Below are 21,789 nucleotides of genomic sequence, written 5' to 3'. Positions count from 1 at the left end.
CACCGCAGTGGTTCACACATTTTGATACAACTTCAGGATAACAGAGACTGAAGCCTATTTCTGTGCCTAATGTTCAAGGAAGGAACCAGACAGTACATTCTAGTGGCCAGTTGGTCACACTGGATCAGAGATGTAGGAGAAAAATGCACACAATCATTGAGAAATAGCAGAAGTTCCACAAATGCAGTATACCAGGACTTTATCCCAGGAGTCTGAAGTTAATGAATTAGCAGGAAAAGAATATTTAAAAAAACACCTAAAAAATACTTACTTGTGCATTTGGAGCAAATGACTGCAGATCTGTTTGGCTTGTGAAAGCTATAAATGGGCCAAGATAATTTGCAAGCCAAGCTGTAGAGCTCAATGCTGGATTACTGGAATTGTAGCATCTTGGTGTTGTTCCTTTTTTGATTAAAAACAAAAAAGTCAGATTTATATAAATAAATTTAAATAATAAAAATAAAATTTAAATCAATGTATTATGAATAATCACAGAAAATATACAATATATAAAAAGTTAAAACATTAGGTTGAAAGCTATATATTGAAAATTGTAATGACAACAATAACCTACATCACAAGAAGTGGGGCCTTATTTCTGTTTCTGTTTCTCATGTACAATATAACTAAGGTGATCTAAACAAAGTCTTTCTGTAGTTGCCTTGTGCGTTGTTGCCAGAAAGTAGGGCAGCAAAGCACAATAAATGCCTATCCTTATTCATGAATTTTTGTATTCGTAATACGAGTGAATCAATTGGGTTTTGTTCTTAACACTTTAGGTGGGCTTCTGGAAAGCTGGTGTAATTGTACATTTTCAGTGTAACCAATGTCATGTGTGTTCACTTGGTGGGCAGCTTAAAGGCTCTGGTGATGGTAGTTACCCATCGTACCAAGGGTTGGCGCTGTGTGCTAATGCTTTCTCCCTTCCTCCCCCTGCATAATGAAAGATTGATGGCAGTTTCACTTCTGATGTCACTTCCGTTGTCTGCCCTTTCCTGTCTAAAACACCGTCAGTTCACCATCAAATTCCCATCTGAGAAGATGTTTACTTTATATTTTGTAAAAAGATTAATTGCATTTGATTTTTCACAGATGTGCACCTAAAGTACTTCTTGTTTTACACCATCATTCTTACTTCTTATAACCAACAACTTTTATTTCTTTCAAGTACAGAAGATGCCACTTTGGGCTGCAGCAGATCACAATTGAAAACAGAAAATGAACAGAAAACATGAGTAAATCAGCTGGATTGATCATATTTTGCAGTACCTGATGCAAGGGCACCCTTAATGGTTGTATAGAACCGACTCATTTGGGAATCGTTCAGTTCGCTGTGCACACTGCGAATTCTGTTGGAAAATTTTAAAATGTAGATTTTAGTTTAACTTTTCCTTTCTCTTTGTATACATAGTACATGTCTATGTAAAATACACATAAGGTATTTCAGGTTGTTGAATGCTCACATAATTAACATTATTAACAAAGACAAATTTTGGGTACTCGTGTGTTATAACTGTACCACAGGCACAGTCAAGTGAAAAACGTAATCGTTTTTTACATTGTATCGCAAAGTTTCTAATGTCGTTAAGTAGGAGTGGGGAGTGAATGGAGAAGCGCTATCTGGGTTGAGTGGCAGGGTTATAACACATGAGTACCATATTTTGTATTATCAGAAACTGTCAGAAAGTAGCGATCTATTACAGAACCTGAAGGCTAAATGATTACCCCGTGAAGCAAAAGAATTACTAGACTTGTTACTCTAAACACGTAAATACTTTTTCTGTGCCCAGTAAATAAACACTTTGAGAGAAAAAAGATTTAATTGACAGATTTTCTCTCTGTGTGCAGACCTGCTCAGTGCATCAAAGAACAGTTTGATTATAAAGCAAAAATGGAACAGGCCAACTTTGCAGAGGACCTTACAAATAATTTGAACATCTGTTTCGCACTGTGGGCAGAATGTCGCAACTTAAAACATTTAAAATTAAATGGGGAAGCAGAAGAATGTTTTCCTGTACTTATGATATAGACATTTAAATGTATACCTTTTTAAAATATACTGTTTGGTTTTTTTTTCAAGTGACCAACTGCTAAGATAGAATAATTTATTGGGTCTTAAAGAGCTTTATCATGTTTTAAGAATTGACAATGTAGTTCTGCTTGCCTGTGCTCTTCAGTTATAGTAATCTTACAAAGAAAATTCTGTTTGGAGACAATACTAAGACCTAGTAGTTGGCTTTTGGGTTTAAAGCAAGAGGGCACCAAAGGTTATCTGTTTCTTTGTGCCAGCAGCAGCCAACGTTGTTATGGCAGTGGATGAAGAATTTTAAACTACAGATCGTCGAGATATTTTGTAATTTTGAAAGTTTGAATTGTGTAAAGACTGTAAGCTGGTTTACTATTACTTGTATAATTTTGATTGCAGAAGTGGAAGCTGATATTCTGGCATTGCAAGGAACAATTGTAATGCTTAAAACTTGAAAACGAGCGGTTAAGACAAGAATGTATAGTTGTGACTTCAGTTGACTCAAATAATCCCTCTGATTTGAATTGTTCTCCATCTATTGTGGAAAGGTTTGTACATGTGCCTATAGAGAGAAAATGTTGTTGATTTTGTGTTACTAATGGCATCAGTGTTGTATACTGAATGGAGGAGGTTCACGCTAATATGCGTATAAGATGTATGACTAGTAAGGAGCAGGCATTGTATATATTTGATCATTTGGAGGGTGTGGAAGTAACTCCCGAGGAAGACAGGAATAGTTCAATCAATCAGTTGTGGCGAGTTGCTGGGGCTACGACCCGGCCGGGACGCCTGGAAGAACCAGAAGGTGGCATGTACGTCCTCCGGGCCACGAGGGGGCAACCGCCCTGGAACAGAGGAGGACCACAGGAGAGGAATAAGGAGGCTTATGCCTATTGGAACCTGTGGCCACCACCAGGGGGCGCCCCGAGTCTCGGAGGGCCCGGGATTGATTTACTTCCGCCACACCCGGGAAGATGGAGGAGAATCCCTCCAGGGACGCCCGGAGTGCTTCCAAGTGCTCTTCCGCCACACCAGGAAGTGACGTCAGAGGGAGCACATCCAGGTGAAAAAAATAGAAAAAAGGGCCCACCTTCCTACAGTCTGAGAGCTAGAGTCGGGAGTGGGAGCAGGACAACGCTCCCATGGAGAGATGAAAGGCGGTCCAAGGGACAGAGTGAGAAAGGCCCAGTATTAAGGTGATTGGGGCAAGAAGGCCCAGTGGACTGTGCAGGACTGAGTTGTGTTAACAATGGAGGAAAAAATAAAAGAACTTTTGATAAAGATGCGGTGTCTGTCTGATGGTGTCCGGGCATGTCTCACACAGTCTTTATTCAGTCATAGATGAGTACATGGATTCTACGTTGCAAGGCATAAGAGCAAAGTTCTCCTTTTTTGATCTGCTTTTAATATCTTTCCTCCCTCCCCCTTCCACTTACTTATCAATAAGCATAATATGTTTACCTATGCATTTCATTTTATATTGTGTAAATCTGTCAACCGTTTCTGTTTTGTGTACGTGTCAGAGGGGCCCCAAAGAAGGAATGGTCATCTTTCCTGTGTCTAACAGACGCTTTCGTAGAAAAGGAAGTTACCCTAGCTCAACTTATTTCACCTTGTCGTACCACATGTGTCTGTATTAAAAACCTTTTACTACAGCAGAACAGCTTTTAACCCTTTGTAGCTTTATTTCACAAGGGTCAGACAAACTGAAATTTAGGTCTATGCAAGAGCGAGAGGACCCTGAGCGTAGATTTGACATCTTATCAGAACTGCGTGATGATTCTCAACAACCAAAGAAACTCAAAGGGAAATCTAAAATTGAATGTAAAGCTACAATTGTATGGAATCTCGTGAGGGAGGGAAAAAAAAGTAAAGAGGTACTTAAGCAGAGATCTGCTGACACAAGAGCACTAAGAAGGCTAGCAAAAGAAAAAAGAAAGACTATAACAACTTTGAAACAAAGTGTCTGCTTAAATGAATCGGTCATTAGAGCTGAATGCGCATCAGGTGATGTAAAAGAAACTGAGGTCTATAGAAAATGGTATTTGGTAGGCATAATGATTAGAGTGAACAACTCTTAAGACAGCTAATTTTGAGACTCTCCATGTTTAACTAGTGTATACTGTATTTATTAAAAATTTTATTCACTTTTGTCAAAATTAGGGTGCTCATTCAGTGCCATGAGATAGATTGCTGTCAGTACAACATGTATGTATACATAATTTAGAGGTTATTAAATATACACACACCTATATATAAACTTCTGTGTTACCCTTGGTGGCTTGTCCACACTGGTTTCCAGTTATATACTTGATTGTGTTTGCAGAGATTTAAAGCTTTTCCATCATTCTGTAATACTTTTCTATGCCACTTACATTATAAACTTGCTAGACAATTAGGATCTCTTGATGATACTATTCTAGGAATTCTAAAGCACCACTATGCAACACATAGCAAATACACATTTCATTTTTTACCTCCTAATTTATTTGTGACTTCAGATTTAAACTGAAGTCTAAGCTAGTCAACTTAATTAACAAATTTCAATGGTCCTTATTACTCGGTGATATCATACCATCACCTAAAAACATTGATATGTAGTTCCTCTTCACTTGATTTACATTGATACAGCTTTTTATGATGTTATCCTCTGCCGTTCTTCCGTAATGAAAGGAGTGTCTTATGGACATGATTGAAACACTAACGATAGCATATCCTGAGTGCTGACCAACTGAATTATCTGTTCCTCTCCAGAGCATTTGCAAGAGAAACCTTAGCAATGATAGCCAAAGTGGCCAACATATCAGTGAACCATTAAGCTCTTTGAAGTTGAACTAATCTCTATACATTTTGCTGTTTTTTGTCTGTATCTAACACGCCAACGGACAATGCATACAAAGGCAGGCTAGTTATTTCAAATATGGTGAGCATTAAGCCATATTTTGCACTTGTTTGCTTTTACAGTTTTGTATATACATCACTGTTGTGCACCAGAGTATGCTTTACCTTTATGTGACAGTGTTTTTACTTGATAGTGATCTTTTGTGTAATTGTGAGCACTGCTGATTGAAATCTAAATGCTTTGCTTTCAATTAAGAAAAAAAGCCTTTTTAGGAATTTTCTTGGTGCTAATATCTTAGCTGTTTGCTCTCTAGTAATGTCTTTTTCTGATTTCAAAAAGTCAGAGTATGGTAAAATTCTTTGAGTTGCTATATTAAAGTTTGAGTCAGATGCTGTAGTGCAAATATTCATCCACAGATATTCCCATTTTGGGGTTGTGAGGCGTGAGTGGCACTTTTGGAAAGGTACATCTTTCTGTGAGGCTAAGAACATGTAAATATTCTACACGATGCAGTAGATCTGCTTACAAGTCCAAACATTGGTCTTATTTGTTGCAACTGTGATACTGACCAGGAGAAGAGGAGCACAAATGAATGGGAGAATTGGAAAATCAGTGAGAATTGTAAATTATTTAGGAAAAAGCTTAAAGAACGTATTGCAAATATCACATTTTTATATTAAGTAATTAAAAGCAGTTCTTTCATATCTGCTCTCTTCTCTCAAATATTTAGAAATGGCAAAACTTACATGGTTTGGAACTGAGAACAATTTCCAGTTAGTGTTGCGTTTAAGAGACTTGGAGTCAAATAAGCAAGATATGGTTGCAGTCTTGGACCAATCCATTGATCGAATTCAACAGTATTGCTGTTTACTACAAAAGGCCAAATGGCATTCAGAATTGTTGCTTTGGTGCTACTAGATAGGTTTGCCTGTAGATAAAAAAAAAGTGTCAATTCATAATTTATTCTTTATTAAACAAGCCATTTATTTTATATCCTGACTTGAAAATTCTAAAGGGCTATGCAGCAGGCTTTATTGATAGAAGTCACAGTGATGCATTTTTAGATGTTATTTGGACTACCAAGGGAGTGGCATCATCCTGGTTAAATTCTGACTTGCATGTTTATGTTTCTAATATTTAATATTTTTAATATGTAGCACTTCTGTGCTCATATGGCTACTTACATTCTCAAATCTTCTTAAAGTAATACATATTGACAGTAGTGGGTGCAAGGCAGAAAACAGCCCTGGATGAGACACCAGACTATCGCAGGACCAATTTATGCGCATATCTGCATTCGCAAAGGGCCATTTTGAAATTGGCAGTTAACCCAATCACCTTGGGAATTTGGGAGAAATTCATAATGATAGCAAATAAAGTGATTATGAAGGATGACGCAGGCATGGGTTTCCCAGTCATTGAACTAAAGCAAATTATTCTTTACATGGAATCGCTTTGTACATTTTTTTTTATTTTTATAAATGTTGTTTGACTCTGACTTACCATTGCTGGTAATGCGTTCAGGTCCTCTATAAAACTACCCACATCCACATGGTTTAATACTGTAGCAAACAGGGTTGAGTTATTAATAACACCAGCATTACCAATCAAAGTTGCAAGGTTTGTAGGTGATAAGATGCCAGAGTTCTGTAAATCAGAGAAACAAAATGAGGAAAAAAAGTTACCATAGCATTGTTTTTTTCAACCTACTTAATAAACATCAGAGTGATGAGAGGTGGGCACAAATCAGGAAATGACTCTGGACAGGTTGCTAGTCCTTTGCTAGGCCCACACACACACACTTGGACTTGGCCACGTTTTAATATTGATTTGGTGCAACTGCAGCTTCATACGGACCATAAATCAGCGCTGTCTTTTATTCCTACTGTTTCCTTAAGGACCAATCCTAAGTTTCATATTGTATTATGTATACATAACAAAATCAGTTCACAGCAAACTTGTAACCAATAGAACACATGGCAAAAATGCAACTTCAAAACTTGGCTAATGTCCTCCTGCTAAAGTTTAGTTGAAAAGTCCATACCTATTGCATTTGAGTTTGTATGTTACTACAGGCTATTGGCTGCTGAATGCTATGCTGTTGAATGGGGCCAAATTCAGTTAGTATTAATAATGTTGTAAAAAAAAAATTTCCTGACACCCCTGTATATGATAAGTGAGCACCCATGTGCACACAAGCACTTGCCAGTTGGTTGAATCTGCACAGGTTTTCAATAGTGGGAGAAAACCAGTGACAGAGCGCAAACCAGCAGTCTCCGCACAGATCAGAATTCAAACGCAGGACTCTGGAGCTGTGCGACAGCAGCAGCCATGCACACATTTGAATGCCATCTGAAAAGCCAACTCTCTGGAGAGCCTGGATATGGGGGCAGGAAAAGCAAAAGCTCCTTGACCGGGGAAAGGAGTGGGGAGAGTTTGAGAAAGAATGAGTATTATCTGGTGGATAAGTGGAGAAGCAAGTCAATAAAGTTAATTACAGATGCTTCATGACATCTAAGAAGAAAAGGCCGGATTTATTTTTGTATTATCTTGGCTTCCTTGTGAGTTGACATTGTTTGTTAATGGAATAACAAAGCTGTGTTTTATAAAATCATTTTATTCAGGATCTTGGATTGTAGACATCCATCCATATAAACTCATTTTTTGCTCAAGGCAATATAAATATACAGTATTCAGAGGGGACTGGGTGGTCTCATGGTCTGGAATCCCTACAGATTTTATTTTTTTCTCCAGCCGTCTGGAGTTTTTTTTTTGTTTTTTCTGTCCACCCTGGCCATTGGACCTTACTCTTATTCTATGTTAATTAATGTTGACTTATTTTCTTTTCTTACTATGTCTTTTATTTTTCTATTCTTCATTATGTAAAGCACTTTGAGGTACTTTTTGTATGAAAATGTGCTCTATAAATAAATGTTGTTGTTGTATTTAACTGCAGCATTTTGCAGTTTCTATTGTAAAAAAAGAAAATTCTGAAAAGAAGCAAAAATAATTACAGAGCAGTAATTCCTGAACTTTACACTGTAACCCCCTCTTCAACTCATAGTTTTTTACTACAGGGCCCCCTGGGGAAATTTGTTAAATTCTTTGATACGATGAACAAAGCTTACAAATATTCATAGCAACACACCCAACGTGTACACCGATTAACACAAAATGGCAAAAAAAGGAGTTGATATCTTCAACATTAAATTCATAGTTTTACAGACTTCGCCCAGTACTGAAAATATATGACCTCTCTTTCTGTACAGGATCTAAAAGTTAATTGAAAAGAACATAAAGAAAAAAGGGGACTATATAATTATGATAAAGCACAAATCTCAGAATATCACCTTTCATATTCATAACATCAAACAAACCCCTTGAATCCCAACAAAGCAGAAACAGAAGTAATAAAAGTCTCAGAATGACAAGTGCACCACGTTTAAAGTACCTAGTCATGTGGGTATAGAAGTAACAGTAAATTGTACATTATGACTTAAGTTTATAGTAAATACAGCCTTCTGGTGGAGAAAAAAAGTCGGATCCTGTAGCGGCTTATGGAAAGGCTTGTGGACATGACTTCCTCAAAATGCTCAGTCGTTTATTTCAAAGATCAGTTGATGTCACTTTGTTTCTGACCTTCAGAGTAACTAACCATCTCAAGTGTTCATTATGTTGATCCTAAATAGAGTAAAACCTTAGAGAAACTTCACCAAGCACATGTGCCCACAATCGAGCACAACTGATATCGGGTTATCTGGTGAATCCGCTTTCGTAAGTGTTTCAATCCTAGGTTTGAGAACCACTGTTACAGAGTCAAAGTTTCTAAAAGTTTCATTCTGTAAGAAAGCTGCTACTTACCGCTGTTAACGTTTGTACTTGAACAAAGGAAAAGAATTGGTTGAAGTTGAGTAAACTGGAAAAGGTATTAAAGTTGTTCTGCAGGTAGTTCTGAGCATTTTGATTGGTGCTGCATGGTAGCTGTGTTGGATCTGTAGAAAGACATTTTTTTATTGCAAAGAAAATACCTTGCTTTCATTGTAATAGCTTATGATAAGGAGACTGAGTGCACGTTATGGTTTATCCATCCCCGAAAAGCCGCTTTTACTTCTGTGTATCTATTAAAATCTTTAGGATTACATGAGGCTGAAGCTGGCTACTTATTCACATCTTATTCTTCAGTCTCATCAAGATTGCTGCCACCTTTGATATTCCTGTTATATAATCAGTTCCATCCAAGTTCTTACTTATTTATATAATTTTAATGAATTACTTTGTTTTAACTATAATTAATATCTTGATGGGGGACTTATTTCAGTTCCTTTTCTCCTTTCAAATGGTAATACTGAACCTGATTTTATGCTATTATTGGTCAATTTGTATTAATAGTTACTGTTTTTTTTTAACAACGGCTAATCATTAGATACTACTCTATTGGGCATACTTTCAAAAATGTTGTTTAAGAAAACTGAACAACAGTCACAGACCCGCCACTAGTAACCAACATCAATCAATGCTATTTTCACACTTGAATTGCAATCTGCTCTGTCTGAAAGCTTTTGAGACACCACACGCCTATTTGTGTTCTGTTTTCAACTCCATTGTTCAAAAGCAAGTATTTAATGTAGTCTGCTCACACATTAAATTGCATTTTAATACTATTTTAAATATGACACATTATCATTAAAATATTTAATACAAAAATGTGATAAGTGACTCTTGAATGAAGTAAAAAAAAAAAGTGAAATGCTCCAACTTTGATATCAGTTAACTTAGACTATATATTTATGGTGTAACATTCAAGCGCATTCAATGACTAACTTGTCTAAAAAGTACAAGGACTTAACATTAGTGATTTTTGCAGTGTGTGTGTGTTGCTTTAAATCCTGTTGTAGGTGAGTAACATTAAAACATATGCTGATGTTGTCAGGTTCTGTGTAGATCACACAACAGTGTGTTACACTGTAGTGACTACATCACATACTAAGCTCAGCAGGTCTCTTAGCTTTCTGTAACTGAAAACCTCCCAAACTTGTGCTCATAATTGGCTCTTAGATTGGCTAATGTGATACCCAATTTTTCTAGTGCCCATATGTACTTCATTTGCTGAGCTACTGAACCTGGTCCACATAAAGTATTATCTGCTCATTTTAGATCATACAACAAATGTAACATTTAAAGCATAAAATATTGGTTTACCATTTTCCTAGCAGCACTACAGCTTGATGTGTAACCCTTAACTGAACAAGTCTGAGCTGCTTAGAAAAATAAGGAGCATACAAATAAGTGTTCAAAATTTGAGAGTCTGGCACAACACCACTATTGACATGCACCTGAAAATTTATGAGTTTATTTTAAGTGTTCACTACTTGTTAGATATGAAGTTCTGTTGTGGGCTCTAATGTATGATTTGAGCCTTTCCTGGTTAACTGCTGTCACTTGTTAATAAAATGAGTTTAGAAAATGGTGAATGTGCAGTGTGTGGTCTCACAATGACAGATAAGTGACAGATAAGTTGTGGTCTATTCAAAGCAGGGATTTTTTTTGACATTGACTTAAGACAAATGACAGTTGAATGAGAGGGATAATTGGTAGAACAGCAAAACTAAGTAAGCATTTACTTGTTGAAATTACCTGCTTGACCTTTAGCTGTCAAAAAATTAACTCCAAACTGTGCGACTGCTTGAGATTGTACTGGTGACAGAGATCCAGCGCTGTTACCGAGAGCTTGAATTCTGTAAGCAAAGAAATAATAAAAAAAAAGTCATAAAATCATTTCATTTATTCATCCATTTATTCTGACGACCTGCTCATCTAGTCCGAAATCAGGAGAAACCAATGAATATCCCTTTAGCCTTGTGCATAGAGCAGGAATAAAACCTGGAGAGAATATTGTGGACACACACACATACACATTAACAGACTCGTCATTCACCCTGGGCCAACTGGCATAGTCAGCGGACAAAGTAAAAACATGCAGATTAAACGCATATAATGCACAAGCTAAGATTTAAATCAGGACTGTAAATCTTTAGGGAAGAGACACTAAAATTTGTTCCACTGAAAAAGTGAAAAAATAAAGATATTGGGAAAATGTGCAGAGGAGAGATGCTGGGTATATATAGGGATGCCAGGAAAAAGGAAAAGAAGAAGACCTAAGAGGAGGTTTATGGATGTGATAAAAGAGGAGATGCAGGTGGTGGGTGTAACAGAGCAAGATGCAGAGGACAGAAAGAGATGGAAACAGATGACCCACTGTGGCAACCCCTAATGGGAGGAAGAAGAAGAAGAAGGTATTGTTTATGTACTTACATCATTTGAAAGTTGCTGCAGCTGATGCTTTGTGGAATAGCTGCTAAATTGTTGGCGATTATACTGGGTGGCAGGATCATAAGTGCAATTCCCAATGGTGTTGTATTGGACACATTGTTGTTTTGTAGTATCGGTAGGGAAATTTGTAAGGTTCTGTTTAAAATTACTTGTCCCACATTGGTATCGTTGACCGTTGTTATGTTATTCTAAGGGAAAACAGGGGGTTGAAAAGTTATAACACTAAACAAAAGAAAAGCAAAAACAGTATGATATTCTTCAATCAGATGTGAGAATGCTATGCCCTATACGTTAAGTCTGTGTCAGAACGTTTGAGGTGGGAGACGTCAGTTCTTGGGGTGGTGCAGTCATTAGTGCTGCTACCTCAATATTGTAGTGTTTTGGGTTGAAATTACTTTCATCTCTGTTTTTTTTTAATGGAGTCTAAATGTTCTCCCTGCTTTCTTTGTGTTTTTCTTCATAATTTTCAAGGCAAATATTACCACCTCAGACCATTCTTTGCAGTCTTTGCTTAAGCAGACTGATATAATGTAATTAATTAGCTTAAGCGGCCTGCAAGTTCCCAACAGTCGCCTGTTCAATTCCAACGCCTGTCTAATTTCTGTACTCTTTCTCAGTACTGCAGATCTCCTAGTAGGAGTGTAAACATGATTTTGATACAGACATTTTTGATTAGATCAAAACAAAACCACAAACCATGTTTTGTATTACACTGAAATGTTAACTGGAAGGAGTAGTAGTTCAGAGAGCTGTTTTTTTCCCATTCTTTTTGCTTCTTTCCACAGCATTTTCTTTTTAAACTTTACCTTACAAGACTGGTAAAGAATAATGGACTGTCAGATTGATAAAGAGGACTAGGCAAAAGAATAGTCACAAACAGGTGGAGAGTTTATTATTTAAAAGTCAAAATGTGGCAAAATGAACAAAACCAAAAGAAGTGTCAAGAAGCATTAAAATAGCAAAGCTATGGCATAGACTGTGACTAACTAATCCTTTCTTGCATAATGAATATCTCTATAATTTTGTTTTTAGTCCAAAAACATCAAAGCTGTGTACCGTCATGTTAAATACCATTAGCTTAATACAATCCTGTGAAGAATGCCATATCGCTGCAACAAGATACCATGAAGAAAACTGCATTTAAGGCTAGGCCACTTTAAATAAAGTTTAACTGAAATGCCACTGTGCAAATGCAAACAAAAAATGTATTTTAAAAATTAGGAAAAACAAACTATACAGATAAAAAAAAAAAAATCAAAGCAAAAAAACATAATTGCAAGATAAGATGGCAGGCCAGTCCTTCAGATAGCACACTTGCATGCATTGGGACCATTTAGAGGATTTTGGTGAAAAAATCTGTCAGAACGTGGAAAAAGTTACTAACTCCACACAGTGACCTGGAGCTGTGAGGCAGCAGTGCCACACACCGTGGCCATGTATCATAAAAGATTAATTGAAATAATAACTCAATATTAACTTTGCTTTTTAAAAGCATGCATGTTTTACATACTGTACACTGATGACTGCTTCTCTTTTGAATGAGATGATAAAGAGGTGAAATGGAAGTTAAATAACGGGCATTTTTAAGGCTAATGCCTTGGGAGACAGACCAGTTAAGAAAGGTGGCTGTGTTGGATTCAGGTATTAAAAAGCAAAAGGATAAAAATGAAAGCATCAGATCTGTGATATCATACCATTCTTAAACTGAATAAGGGCTGTGGTTCAAATCCCATCCTGGTACCATCAGATAGAAGGTAAAAAACAGTAATGGACTTGGTATCAGTTAATTTCAGGGCCTATTCTTGTACAGAAAGACACTGGAACAAATTAAACTTGTAAAGTAACCTAACATACGTGTCTTGTAGCATGTGAAAGAAAAACTGGTGTGCCTGCAGGAAAACCTACACAGACACAAAAGAGCCTGCAGCCTCCACATCTACAATGAGAATTCAAGCCTAGAAAGCAGTATTGCTAGTCATATAGAGAAGTGAAATCTTATGTAGGCTTTAGTCAGAGGCCATTATGCTGAAGTGTGTCCTTACTGTCCATTCTCCTCAAAACTACCCAATTTTCAATTTGCCTGTTAGACCAGGCCATTATTTAACTGCCAAATAACATGAGCATGCTTAACCAGACGTCAAAGAAAGTATAAGAGCATGCAAATAGTAGGTGGTCTTAAGCAGCAGATGTTTTCAATATTTGGATGGGCATTTCCTAATTTAGGGATGACATTGTGATGTTATGCATTGTGTTGCAGCATCATAGGTCTAGTACCCTGGGTTCAAAAACCCTCATCCAGTTGATTTCCATATGTACTGTACATGTTTTCTTCAGATACTTTGGTTTTCCTCGCATATCTCCAGAGACTTGTAAGTTAAGTTGATAGATAATATTCCTGAACTGATCGGGCCTTGCTTTGATCTTACATTACTTGTTATTTAAACATTTTCATAGAAACGGCATACAGCCCATTCCTCCTCTGTCTGGGTTTTGACATATTTCCTGTTCTGGAATCAGTTTTGTGTAATTGAAAACCTTATACTCTTTGGGAAGATCCTTAGAAATGAGCATAAATGAAATTGTTACAATGTTCATACTTACCATAGATAGGCGAAGGGCAAAATTCTGCATAAACGTATTCAGTGAGTCAGTTGAATTTGAGGTATTCTGCACCCTGTTAAAAATCTGATTCATAACTGCAGAATTGTTCAGGGCGCCAACTTTGGGGTCAAAAACTACATCTGCTATCTGATTTATATTTAGAAGATCCAGCGCATTTATCTAAGAGGAAAAAAAATTTTGATGGTTGCTTAATACAGATTATCTGATATTCAGATATATACAGAATAGCATAAATATACATAGAGGTAAATTTTTAATAATCTCAAATTATAATTTCTTCACAAAGGCCATTTCATTGCTGCTATTCATGTTTTTTTAATTTAGGCACTTGTAAGACAGTCAAAGAATCAAAAATTATTAAACAATTTAAAAATAGGAAGATATTGGCAAACTTTTACTACTGTGTAAAAAGACAAATGTCAATAATGGAGCTTAATTCTTACCAAAGAAAAAAAATGCATTACACATGAATTCAGAAACTGAGCCACAGCTCTGGTTTTTGACTAAATTATGGTCCTCTTAAACAAATCAATAACATCCTTTATTGTAGGTTGGATCAGAAGACTGGTTTTCCATATCAGGTTCTTAATTTGACATTTATCCTTCATTTTACTAAATTAAGGCAGGATAGAGTCTTCAGTAAGATAGCATTGCTCTTCAGGGCAAATACATAATAAAACAAAATGAATGTAACTTGATTTGTCTATTTCAAGGTTAGAACCCAGACAGTATCTTGTGCAAACTATGAACCGGCTTAGGATGAGAACGTAGTTTGAGAACATGTTTGGATAATTACTGTAAACATATGAGGACTGCAATGAAATTAGTGAGACTGTCTGAATGCATACATAAGATTTGGAACATGTACTAAAAGACCTCATAGAAGACCATTCATAAGAATATTAATGGGGCAGAAACAGGGCCGGTGCCACCATTAAGGCAAATTTGGCATTCGCTAAGGGTGCAGATCATGTGGGCTTGGGGTTTAATATAGAGCCCAGCCACACAAGTTAGCTACAGAACAATTGGTTGGCGCACTAATAAGCTTGGCCTAGAGTGCAAAATAACCTACCACTGGCACTTTGTGGAAGGGCCATCAAGTAACAATTTTTTTATATAAACTTCTTTTTAGTCATTGATTTCATTAAAGATCACATATGTGATAAGCTTTTACTGTATATTTAGCAATCTTCATTTATAAATTTTCCTGTTTTGTGATTATCTTAATATGAAGGATATTTTCGGCTCTCAGCCCTTTTTTATTTTAATGGTGATGGACAGGTTGACAGATGAGATTAGAGTGGAGTCCCCGTGGACTATGATGTTTGCTGATGACATTGTGATCTGTAGCGATAGTAGGGAGAAGGTTGAGGAGACCCTGGAGAGGTGGAGATATGCTCTAGAGAGGAGAGGAATGAAGGTCAGTAGGAACAAGACAGAAAACATGTGTGTAAATGAGAGGGAGGTCAGTGGAATGGTGAGGATGCAGGGAGTAGAGTTGGCGAAGGTGGATGAGTTTAAATACTTGGGATCAACAGTACAGAGTAATGGGGATTGTGGAAGAGAAGTGAAAAAGAAAGTGCAGGCCGGGTGGAATGAATGGTGAAGAGTGTTAGGAGTGATTTGTGACAGACGGATATCAGCAAGAGTGAAAGGGAAGGTCTACAGGATGGTAGTGAGACCAGCTATGTTATATGGTTTGGAGACAGTGGCACTGACCGGAAAGCAGGAGACGGAGCTGGAGATAGAAGAGTTAAAGATTTGCATTGGGTGTGACGAGGATGGATAGGATTAGAAATGAGTACATTAGAGAGTCAGCTCAGGTTGGACATCAGTTGGGAGATAAAATCAGAGAGGCAATATTGCGCGTTTTTGGACATGTGCAGAGGAGAGATGATGAGTATATTGGAAAAAAAATGTTAAGGATAGAGCTGCCAGGGAAGAGGAAAAGAAGAAGGCCAAAGAGAAGGTTTATGGATGTGGTGAGAGAGGACATGCAGGTGATGGGTGTGACAGAGCAAGATGCAGAGGTCAGGAAGATATGTAAAAAGATGATCCACTGTGGCGACCCCTAACGGGAGCAGCCAGAAAAACAAGAAGAAGAAGATGATGATGATGATGGAGGAGGATATTTTCTTCTGATTTGCTGCATTAAATTATACAAAGTGCCTGGTAAACTGTCAGACAATGTCATCTTTAATATCACATCCTGATTTCAAGAAAAGCCACACTAGAACTAATACCATATTATTCAAGCCAGTACCAGTGATCAATTTATGAACTGTCAAAAAACTCACCCCTAAGAAATTGCTGTTATGAGCAGTAAGGCTACTGTATGGAAACTGTGTGATAAAACTGCCAAAGTTCTTGAGAAGCCAGTCTCTGTTACTTGTGCTGTCAATACAAAATGATCCTACAGGGAAAGAGAATGACAAAGGTTAATGCCTAACAGTTTTTATGCATTGAATCCAAACAACTCAAACCCTCTTAATACACTTCAGGGCTGCGGGGACCTGGTAAATTAGGTGCAAAGCAACAACCACGGTGGGACAAGGCGCCAGTCTATTACAGGATTTGCTCATGCACACACTCTCTCTCATTTTGCAGTGGCCTACATGGAGATGTGGGAGGAAAAGCAGAGTACTCAGAGGAAAAAATAAAAAACATGCACAGATGTGGAGACAGCAGCCCCAGGGTTTGGACCCACAATGCTGGTTTGATGCGCCAACAAAACCATTCATTGTGGTTCCTAGCAAAAGTAATTTATTATTTAGTCTGTATTTAATGAATCAATATAAGAACATCAAAAGTGTTTTGTGTGCTGTATTTCTAAGTTGCCTTTGCCTAAAACCCTGTGTGTCCCCAAGTCTCAATCAAAAAGCAAATGAGACATTATCAGCAAGAGGATGCATTCAGGCAGGTCTGGTTAGCTAATGGCCATGCTGTAAGAGGTCTCCAGTAGGATGTTGCAAATTCTGTCAATATCTTTGTAGGGGCCGGAGTACATCTTGGTAGCATCAGGCACTAGGAATGACCCAGCAAAGCACATGGCACCAGTCTATCACTGAGCCCACTCAAAGGACCAATTTATACTCGCCAAATTTCCTAATGTGCACATTTTTGACTTTAGAGTAGGGAAACCAGAACATGAATCTTGTGTATTCAAAACTCAGCTGCAGGAGTCCTTACTCGAACCAGCAGCAGCGAGCACATCACGCCCATCCTGCTCCGTCTTCACTGGCTCCCTGTGTCTTACAGAATCGAATATAAAATCCTACTAATAACCTACAAAACCTTAAATAACCTCGCGCCAAACTACATCAGTGACCTTCTCCATCACTATGTGCCTGCCCGCCCACTAAGGTCCTCTGATTCTGGCAATCTTGTTGTGCCCCACACTAAGCTACACTCCATGGGTGACAGCAGGGCCTTCAGCTGTATAGACTCTGGAATGACCTACCGAAATTAAACAGCTCAGCTGACTCCATGAATTCTTTTAAAAAACAACTCACAACTTATCTGTTCAGGAAGGCCTTTAGCTCTACTTGACTTCATTCCCCTTCTCTCAGTTTACCTCTCTGTCAAGATGCTCATGTAACCTGTGTGTGTGCTAGACCATCAATTCTGTTGTCTGTTAGGCTTTCTCTGAATTTACTGTCTTAATCTTCTTTATTTATTTATTTGCTTTGTACTATGCTATATACTGTATACCCTGCCGTTCTTTCTTATATTCTGTAAGTGCCTTGAGCATGGGAAAAGCGCTATATAAATAAAATGTATTATTATTATTATTATAGGCAGTGGTTGGGTAGAGGCTCAAATGGACCTGGACAGAATTTTAAAGAAAGTCACTAGCAGACGGCCATAGAAACCTTTTTTTGTCACAATCATTTGACTCGACTCTAAACAAATATTGTTGATTTGTACTGAGTTGTGAGTGAAGAGTAAATGCCACAGAGATTCAATGCGGAATAGCCATTTAACCTAACATACAGCACTTTAGTGACACAGGAGGACACACGAGCAGATGCTGGGAAAACTCACATACTCCAGTTGGAAAATGTTTGGATGTGGATTTCACACTGAGGGTACTTAATCAATGAGGAAATGCTTCTATCAATTAAAAAATCTTTTAATTACCTGAAGTGAGGTGCGTAGACATGAATTGTGGGATAAAAATGGTAGACACATTTGCCAAGTTGGGAATTGCAGCACTAAAGTCCTTGATTCTACAACAAGAACAAGTAATGTTATTACCATATTGACTTACAGTAAGTTTCCATACAGTATGTAGGTGTAAAACCAATTCTGAAAGCAAATTATGAACATTACATTTCCTGGTAGGAGTTGCAGGTAAAATTTACGGTGCTGAGACAGGCAAAGAAATCAGGTGATGCGAAGGGTAGAAATGGCTTCAGCTCCTGCGAAAATAGCTGGCTGATGAAGCTCACATTTGACAAGCTGCTGCTACTGAAGTTGCTTATTTTGATCTCGAAAATTGTGTTTAAGATGTCTGTTTGAGGTGCCATATGACCCTATAAAAACAAAAGAAATGATTACAATCCTAATTAAGCAAGTTTGATTAATTAAGTTTGAATGATTAAGGCAACCTTTGTGAATATCTTCTAGTCACCATTGGGGAATAGTTTTTGCCCACAGTTTTTAGCATGGTTTTTGAAGTATATCCTGTATGCTATAATAAAAGGCCTCCCTATAGGTCAGTGTTATTTAAAGTATAGAGGCAGGCTGCAGGATGGTGTTGGTCACACCAGGGTTGTGTTCTATATGAAGCTGCTGGTACTGATTCAGCCATTAATCGGCTGCTGATCACTCCAAAAATTGGCCAGTCACAATAAACCACACATGTGTCCAGGTTTTAAACATGTTTATTTTATTAATATATATTTATATATGTGTCTAAAACCTGGTTTAGACGTACGTATACTCCTATATATTGCTATCATAGAACAATATTCCCTTTTCCTTAGATATCCTTGAGATATATATACTCTTAAGTGTTTGTGTATGTGATGTATAGATAGATATTTAAAATACTAGGGATGACCATGACTGTCTCATACGATTAAGCTTGTACAGAGAGGACAAAAGCATTTCAACCCAAATCTTATTATTTTTATTATAAACAATTACTCCAATAAAACAGGCCGAGACTTAGATTCTCACCACATTTCATATTCTTATTCAAATGTGTGAATTCATGAGCTGAACAAACTTGTGGATGGGAGCTCATATGATGGGCCATGGAGTTATGTTTGAAATTCCTATGTGGGGGTGAGGCTGAGATGTACTGTGACAGTTAATTCAGTAACTGATTATTTCTTTAGCCCAAGTCCTATGAATGGGAAAGTATTCTCAGTGGGGTACCTGTGATGGAATCATTGGCGTCGTAAGATTAAGCAATAGGGCAGCGTCCAGAATTCCTTGGTTTGTTTGAAATAATGCTTGCAGTTCTTCATTTGTGTAGTTCACTGAATCGTTCACTAGGCAGTTAATCAGAGCAGCAAAGATACTTGCATTAAGGTTGTTAGGCTAAACAGAAGAAAAAAAGAAATATCACTTGTCTACATTTAGTACACATTTACATCTACATTTAATAAATAGACCACTGCAAGTCATTAGAAGGTATAGGTCTTGGTGAGAAACATAATGCTATGTACTAATGTGCAACCTTCAGACATAAGTAGTTAAAATCTAATAATTAAGACTCTTCACAATACTTACTATAGGACATATGTAATCAAGAATGTTGTTATCACAAGGATTTGCCGTGATGTTCTGCTCAGTGCTAATAAAAAAAGAAATTTAACATTAGGATTTTCATTGAAGTTAGACTGGATAAAATTTGTGAATATTTCCAACCATGAAAGTTTCATGTCCATTTCATGTTCTGCCTGAGTCTGTGCTACAGTCACTGTGGATCAGAAGTATTGTATTCTGAATTAAACTCTTTGTTTTGATGAAGCAATGTACTTTACATTAAGTATTGCAGTATTTTGAATGCGCTCTCACTCATTGAAGACCACAGAGACTTCTTTCAGACTTTGTTTAGAACATCAGTCTAGCTAAAAAGAATTATGCTTTTTTGGTGGTACTGTTGTTTAGGAACCGATTACGTTAAAAGACATGCCCGATAGGTTAATGGGCAACTTTAAAATGATGTAGTGCGAGCGTTAGTGTGTGCATCTGTGTGTCCTGTGATGTACTGGCACCCAGGGCTGGTCATTGCAGTGGCTTTGTCTGCTACCACGACAGCCTCCAGCCAAGTGGGACCTTGAAATTGATTTATTGAGTTTAAGAATAGATGAGATAATGTTTCCTGCATTTCTTTCTCTTTTGGAGTTTATTGGTGACACAAATGTATTGGACACAAATTATAAATGACAGAAATATGCTCAAGGCATTTTAAAACTGTTGAGGTATGCATGTTAAGGTTTGGTTCCAGTTAAATTTTCATGACCCATTTTGAGCATTAGTTTGGTGCAAACACTACACTTCTTTCTATGCAATTCAATTCACTTTCATAATCACCAAGTAATTACCTTTAACTGACCTAAAAAATACTTTTATGCATTTATGTTAGAGGTCTTAGTTATGAAGGACTGGGCCCTCTCTGCAGTTAAATCTGGTCTAACCAGCTTTTTGTACAAAGCATTCAAATGTTGCTAGGTTGTGCGTGCCCTACTCTTTTGCTTTGCTTTTTTCAAAATTTAGTGAAAAGTGTGAAGACTTTTTAAATAGAAGAGTTTGTAGTCAACAAAATAAAGCACTGGAGAAAGTTATTTGTTTTATTCGCAAAAAAGAAAGTGACGCCCCATCAAAAATTTTAACTTGGACCAGATCTGCGAGGGCTGATTTTGTGATAAACACCTGAGTAAATGATGGTAGTTTTTTCACAAATTATTATTGATTTAAATAGCAAATTCCATAGCCCATTACACAGTTTTGAAAAAATTAATTTATGGGAAGCGTTATTCTCATTTGGCTGAAGCAACTTATGCCAAACCAGTCTTGCAAAAATTGTATCTATTATCACTTGACGTAACTGTTACAAAAATATCCTAAGGTGGATTAGCAGGCGATAAGCTTTAACCGCCAAAAGAAAAATTCACAGCATATTCTGCCCAAATATCATATGACTATTTCCTCATTTTTTCATTTGACTGGTTTCTCTTTTCTGCTCCTCCACCCAGTCCCATGCCCTGTTTTCATCCTTTAAGGACTCGGAGGGGTACAAAGGGGGTCATGAAGTGCGAAAGGAGACAAAGTGGAGTTAGCATATTAAAGTCCAAGAGACCAGGAGAAGAACTAGCAGTGACTTTTTAGTTTAGTTACTGTAGACTCGCCAAGGGCTTTAGGATTCTTGTTTGTGCTTTTTCACTTTTTTTTTTTTTTGTCTTTTAGTGTGTGGTACGTATTGTTCAGGCACGGTCTTTGCTGAACATATTACATTTAGAGCACTGTACTAGATAAAGTGTTATTTTCCTTTTATTTCTTTTACTGCGTTCCTTACATTTGTATTAATGACCTTAGGCATGGTAATTTTTGTTAATCAAACATTCGGTGCAGTTGTTTAATTTCATATAGTATTATTTCTGCCTGTCGGCACACCTAAAACGTACACTTACTGTTTATGTACCTGTGCCAAAAGTATGGTCCTGCTATGCCCTTCAGCCTGTTGTCATATTGCCTTTGTTTACTGATGCCAACAGTGCCTGACAGAGGAATGCTACTGACTGAGGTGCCCTGCCCATGTTACAAACAACTGTGCCAGTGCTATGAGTGCTGTGCTGCAGGTTCTACTCCTCCTAGTCCTTTCAGAGTTTCATCATGGAGCTGTACTGTTCAAGTCAAATGTGACATTTGTGTCCTTGTGAACATGTGTACAGTTGGCATCACTGTATTTACAGTATGTACTTCCAAGAATAAGCTCCTCTTAAACCTTCTAGTC

At 37.3% G+C, this 21,789-nt stretch overlaps 1 protein-coding gene across 1 annotated transcript in view; it reads right to left on the bottom strand.

Annotated features, from left to right (window-relative positions):
• Window positions 1–21,789, bottom strand: part of LOC120542657 — a 61,169-nt gene that overhangs the window by 25,342 nt on the left and 14,038 nt on the right. The window contains exons 7-19 of the mRNA XM_039775258.1: window positions 19,563–19,626; window positions 19,206–19,370; window positions 18,153–18,355; window positions 17,961–18,049; window positions 16,118–16,233; window positions 13,800–13,979; window positions 11,181–11,386; window positions 10,503–10,603; window positions 8,730–8,860; window positions 6,372–6,515; window positions 5,615–5,796; window positions 1,270–1,349; window positions 272–402 (exon numbers count right to left, since the gene is read on the bottom strand). Coding sequence (XP_039631192.1) covers window positions 272–402; window positions 1,270–1,349; window positions 5,615–5,796; window positions 6,372–6,515; window positions 8,730–8,860; window positions 10,503–10,603; window positions 11,181–11,386; window positions 13,800–13,979; window positions 16,118–16,233; window positions 17,961–18,049; window positions 18,153–18,355; window positions 19,206–19,370; window positions 19,563–19,626 — 1,792 coding nt within the window. The remainder of the gene's footprint in view (window positions 1–271; window positions 403–1,269; window positions 1,350–5,614; window positions 5,797–6,371; window positions 6,516–8,729; window positions 8,861–10,502; window positions 10,604–11,180; window positions 11,387–13,799; window positions 13,980–16,117; window positions 16,234–17,960; window positions 18,050–18,152; window positions 18,356–19,205; window positions 19,371–19,562; window positions 19,627–21,789) is intronic.

The sequence above is a fragment of the Polypterus senegalus genome, chromosome 13 (genome assembly GCF_016835505.1).
Source record: "Polypterus senegalus isolate Bchr_013 chromosome 13, ASM1683550v1, whole genome shotgun sequence".
Classification (NCBI taxonomy): Eukaryota; Metazoa; Chordata; class Cladistia; order Polypteriformes; family Polypteridae; genus Polypterus; species Polypterus senegalus.
Note: the sequence above shows the minus strand (reverse complement) of the source record. Positions and strands in the feature narration are given on the sequence as shown.